Here is a 6,000-nt window from a genome sequence, read left to right on the forward strand (position 1 = left end):
ATCACCCTAGCGTTTGGCTCCGTACACATGGGATTCGTAATTGGGGAATCCCTATGTCACAGGGTAGAGGGTGAGAGTCTCTTATGGTGTCCTCAATAGTAGTAGCCAAAGCCAGAGCCATAGCCAGAGCCGCATCCATAGCCACAGCCACAGAGGGAGCGGGAGCCATAGCCATAGCCACAGCCGTAGCTACAGCCCAGTCTGCGGAAGCCACTGCCACAGCAGGAGCCATAGCCACAGCCCAGGCCTCCGTAGCCACAGCACCCATAGCCACGGCCGCGATAGTAGTTTCCGCAGTAGCTGCCACACATGGTGATGGTTGTGGAGCTTATTCTTAGGTAGGTAGGAGTGTAGGTGACTTCAGTATGGACACTGCCCTGGGAGAAGGCCTTTTATATGCTTTAGCATGGATGGAATTTACTAGAAGTGTCATGCCATTGGCCAATTTTATGACTAATGTGACTAGCTTGTTGTTTCTCAGCCATAAAATAAAGCCTCAGAGGTATTAAAAAAAACTCTTTTTATTTGGCCTCTCAGTTTGTACTCCCTGATCCAATTGAGAGCTTCAGTAAGAGGAGAACTCACATTCACATTCATGTAATCCTGCCTCAAAGTAGACTTTTATTTTAGCCGTCTATAACCATTCCTTATACAACAAAATAATACTTTCCTTAGTCTCAATCTTATTTGCTTTTGGTTCCAATGGTTTCATTATTTAAAAAAATCTTTCACAAGAAAAGTTGATTCATGAGCTTTTTTCTCTCTTGATGCAAATTAGTTTTCTTCTTTTGGTGTTCATTTCTTTTCCTTACTGAATGTGTCTTTTATCCCCCATGATGATTATAATATTTCAACTAATTACTATTTCTATAAATCTAAGTCTAGAAAAATGGATTATACTTTTCTATTTATAAAAATGAGTCTAATTCTCATTTGTGTTCAATTTGTACTGAAGTACTGCAGAACAAATTATTTGTTGGAATCTAATTTTTCCACCTTTACCTCCCAAATTAAGTATATGCTGATTAGTTAATATAATAATTAATATTAGAATTATATTCTAGTAGCTATCCACTGAGCATAAGATGATATACTTATTTTTATCAGTGTATTAGACAGAGAACTCTTCCTTTATCGAGATGTCCAGTGATTATTCTCTTTTTGACTTGACGTGCTGAGTTCCCTTGTATAACTCTAGAGTTAGTACTTTCTTCATTCAATTGGTATAATAATTTTTCAGAGTTGAAGCACAAGTGAAGTGGGAATAGTATCAGATTTTAGTTAAAAATATGCTTTCGTGTCTTTCAGAGAGTGGCTGTGGGAGATGACCTTATCCACTTCCCTGTTTGTAATCGGTCAATTTTTGATTTTGGATATTCTCATGATGCTTTTGAGCTAAAATACTTTCATGTATCTTTTTACACAATCTTAGGCAGTAGAATCTAATGACTTCTGTAACAGTGAAGCGACTACAAGATATTAGACATCTCATGTATTTTAACCAACTCCCTTTTAGAAATCATAGGAATGAAATGCAAAACTTTTAAGATTTCTCATTGCATCTCTTTTGATAAGTATATCAAATAAGTAAAAAAAAAGCGTCTTAATAAAATAGAATATATTTATACTAATGTTAGGATCACACACATTCATCTATTCATCCAACATGTGTTTTTGAATGTTCTTCTTGGTGTGTGTCTTGGTAGATTCATTTTTATGAAATAGACACATTTTTATGACATTTTATTCCCTATTGGCTGGATTGAGATATTAGTCTTAGAGGACATTTTCTCTATATTATTTTCAAATTCCCAGACAGAAATAACAGTAGGCTCAGTTTATCACAGTGCAAAGTCAAAGAATAGCTTTGAATTACTTGTCAGTAAAAACTAATTGAGATAACATGATCAGCCTTTCTCTAAGCTATCTAAGTTCTGAGAAAATCTCCTAAAATTGGTATATATCAATTGCTATATTTGATTAAAACAGTTATTAAAGATATTTTGTGTTTGTGTGTGCAATACTACATCCCGAATAACATTTACTAAGTTATTTCTCCATAAAATTTACTTCCTAAAGTTAATTTGTTTCTTCTGAAGAATTGATTTTTTTCTGTCTCTAATCATAACAGTGAGAGCTTTGCACACAATGAGGTTTTTAAAAAAATTTTGTGCTGTAATTTTTTGAACTATAATGAATTCTTAAGTACTTTCCATATAATAAAAGAGTAAAATAAGCCCTCTTGGACTCCTCAATCCTCTCCAGATTGAGGAAAATTCTCCCATTGTCCTTTTCTGCTTCATTGCAAAATTTCACATGTATTTCCATGGTGGATTTCTAGTCTCTTTATCACTCTTCAAACACCTTTTGGTCTTTGCTCCACCACTCTGTTATAACAGCTCCTATAAGAATCTTCACGACCTCAATCTTGGCAAATTTAGAGTTAAATTTTCTTTATTTTACTAAGTCTCTGAGTAGCTCTCAGATTTACCTACCTCTCTTTTCATTTTTGAAAAGCTCTACAGCCTTTTCCTTCATCCTACCATACGTATTTGGTTTAATTCGTATCTCACCAGCTGCTCATTTTCAGCATCTTTTCTCTTTTATCTTCTCAAATTTTGCTTGCAAATGTGAGAGTTTCCAGCTAGGCACTTGCTTCTCTTATAGTCCATCTAAACTCCCTTTAAATGGATTATTTTGGATAAATTTATTTTCAGATACATATTTGCAAATGGCTATTTTTAACGATCATCAAAAATTATCAGGAAGAAACGGAATTCATGATACTTTGTAACCCCAAATCTCTTCCCTTCTTTTTCTCTACATCTCAAAGTATACAGAAAACAAATCACATTAGGCTCCTCCAGAGGAAAATGCTTTATTGCTTTTCTATATTACAGTTGCTAGATTATATCAGAAACTGAGCTAAATTTGAGTTTCAGAATATTAAATAACTTAAATATTGAATGAGAAATGTTTATTCAAAAAATGTTTATCTGAAAATCAGATTTATCTGCCTATTTTTATTTTTTATTTACTCTATTTGACAGTGCAAAGTTTAGAAAACATGGCCTTCATGGTCCGTCTTGTCAAAGACTTGACTACACCCATGCGTACATCTTGTGAGCACCTTTCTTATAGTGCAAAGATAACAATGAACTTCTGTCTCTTCATATTTATCAGCTTTATTTTCAACTTACAGCCTCTGCTTGGAGTCATTACCTTCTGAAAGTAACACAGCAATGATAGGATCTTATTCTTCTTTTGATTCATCTTAGACATTCTCTGACTACCTACTTAGAAATAGTCTCTCACCAATACTCTTTAAATTTATCTCAGTAACCTTGATGTATTATTTAAATAGACTCGTTATTATAAAAAAATCTCATTTACTTTTCATATTTGCTTTCAAGTATCTGCCTGCATTCCCAACCATAGCTCAATCTAGAATGCAAGGTCCTGAATGATAGTAATCTTCTCTGTCCTGTTCACTGCTTTATCCCCAACTCTCATAATAGTGCCCAATATAAAACTGGTTCTTTAAAGTTTGATATATGAAAGAATTAATATGTGAACAAATAAAAACAATCAGTAGCATTTTAAAATTCTACTTTCCAGTTTTTTTATTTTGAAAATTTAGACTTAATTAAAGTTGCGGCCAGGTGTGGTGACTCACACCTGTAATTCCAGCACTTTGGGAGCCTGAGGTGGGTGGATCACTTGAGGTCAGAAGTTCGAAACCAGCCTGACTGACATAATGAAACCCTGCTTCTACTAAAAATACAAAATTAGTGGAGTGTCGTGGCACATGCCTGTAATCCCAGCTACTCGGGAGGCTGAGGCAGGAGAATCGTTTGAGCCTGGGAGGTGGAGGTTACAGTGAGCAGAGATTGCGCCATTGTACTCCAACCTGAGCAAAAAGAGTGAAATTGTCAAAAAAAAATGTTGCAAAAATATATGGAATATTCCTGTATATTCTTCACCTAGAAACACTTACATTTTTGTCTTTCATAACAAAGTAAAATTATGAACACCAAAAAATTGATAATGAACAATATTTGTTTAAGCTTTATTTCGATTTCACCGTTTTTTCCACTATTCTCCCTTTTCTGTTCCAGAATCGATTCCAAGATTCTGCATAGCATTTTGTCATCATGTCTCTTTAGTCTCTTCCTATTGGGAACAGTTTTTTAAGTTTTCCTTGATTTGATGATATTGAAATTTGAAGAGCCAAATCCTTTATAGAATGCTCTTCAATTTGGGCTTGACATTTTTGCTACAAGTAGGCTAGGATTATACATTTTAGTCAAGAATACAAGAAAAGATGTGCTTATTTCATTGCATCATACTGGGAGGTACACAAGGTCAATACATCTTTGAATATTTCTGAAACTGATTTTTAAACTCAAATTTCTATAGAATAAGTCTTTCCCTTTTTATAGAACCATGGTCTGTGGGTTTAAACTTCAGGGACTCTAATTATTTCTTTGGAACATATACAAAATGATAGGTGCATATTTATGTAAAGTTTAACTCAAAGTAAATAATATTGCTCCACAAAAAAATTAATAAGATATCTTATCATTCAATAATTTACAAATTAACACTGCCACCACTCCTTTTTCCCCACAAGATATTTATCCTTCTCTACCCTCTTTGAAGTCATCCTTTTGTTCCAAAGGCTGCATATAAGCAGATACAAAGGAAAATATTTCAGGCAAAAAAAAAGATTTTTATAAGGTGATGTCCATATAGGTTATATGATCTCGTGGTAGATAGCAATATAGTTTAAATTTGGCACCCAGCCACCAATGTAGGAGAGGAATCTCTCATTAAAGGCACATGATTTTGTTACCAGCATCCTGACATAGTAATATTGTCTTGGGTATATTGCATGGGAGGAATACTTGAGACGGTTTTAATTTTTGTGATGGTTTTAATGCCAATTAGTTTGGAACATGAGTCCAACAGTGGATGTGGTTTGGCCCACATACCACTCAAGTGCTGTTTAAGGTCCGATGCAAATTAGAAACCTACAACTCTAGAATCTGACCCTGCTGTACAACTGAGTCTGTCTTTATTGACACCATGAGCTTTTACAGAAACTACTATGGTGGCCTGGGCCATGGCTGCGGAGGGCTGGACTGTGGCCATGGCTGTGGCTATGGTTGCTAGGGATATGCTTGCTACTGCCCATGCTGCTATGGAAAGTCCTGGTCATTCAGCTGCTTCTGAAAATTAGGATTGCTGATCTCTTGAGATCATCTTCTTATGTGGTGCTATGTTTTCTTCTGCATTATTTATAATAGCAATGTTATTGTCTGTTCAAACGGTGAAAACTACATCTTAGAAACATTAGAATTTTTTTATCTAAATTATTGGAGTTCACAAAAACCTTAGAAAAATATTTCTTTGATGTTGTGCTACTATTACATGATTATATACAAATAATTTTAGCCAGTTTTTAAAGGAAAATATTTAAATCCATTTTTTATGAAAGATAATCCTTTTTGCAAACCTATATCATTTCTATTTATTTCAATTTTTATGACGGTGTATGTATGTATATTTATGTGTGTGAGATTATTCATGCTTTGGCTGTTTATAGTTGACAACTTAGATGTCTCAGTTCTAACCATTAATTATATTTAACCAGTGCTTTTTTCATATGTGTTTTCATGAGCAGATCCAAGGGCTACTCTGATCTACTTTGATCTAATCAATGCCTCACCTTTGGTATATTCAATGTTTGACTAAAGACACGGGCAAAAGAGTGCCCCTTTTCTTTCCATTTCAATTTATATCCTCAATATTTCATTCTTTCTTGATTCTTGACATTTGAATATGCCTCTGGGTAGATTAAGTTTTTCTCTTGAATTTTACATTGTTGCTGTTTCTTTTCACTAATTGACAATATATTCTTGAGCTCCATGAACTCATCCTTTTTCGTGGCTGCATAGTATTCCATGGTGTATATGTGCCACATTTTGTTTATCCAGT

At 34.4% G+C, this 6,000-nt stretch overlaps 1 protein-coding gene and 1 pseudogene across 1 annotated transcript; one reads left to right on the forward strand and one right to left on the reverse strand.

The window, feature by feature from the left end:
* Positions 1–34: 34 nt before the first annotated feature.
* On the reverse strand, positions 35–3,273 carry LOC116550620 (keratin-associated protein 6-1-like). The gene is made up of 2 exons (XM_032276657.1): positions 3,223–3,273; positions 35–377 (listed from the first exon to the last, which is right to left on the reverse strand). The coding sequence occupies exons 1-2, from the start codon at positions 3,271–3,273 to the stop codon at positions 93–95; spliced, it is 336 nt and encodes a 111-aa protein (XP_032132548.1). The 3' UTR covers positions 35–92.
* A 1,815-nt stretch (positions 3,274–5,088) lies between these two features.
* On the forward strand, positions 5,089–5,235 carry LOC116550677 (annotated as a pseudogene).
* The last annotated feature ends 765 nt before the right edge of the window (positions 5,236–6,000 follow it).

Source organism: Sapajus apella, unplaced genomic scaffold (assembly GCF_009761245.1).
Source record: "Sapajus apella isolate SASKATOON/1434 unplaced genomic scaffold, GSC_monkey_1.0 scaffold8, whole genome shotgun sequence".
NCBI lineage: Eukaryota > Metazoa > Chordata > Mammalia > Primates > Cebidae > Sapajus > Sapajus apella.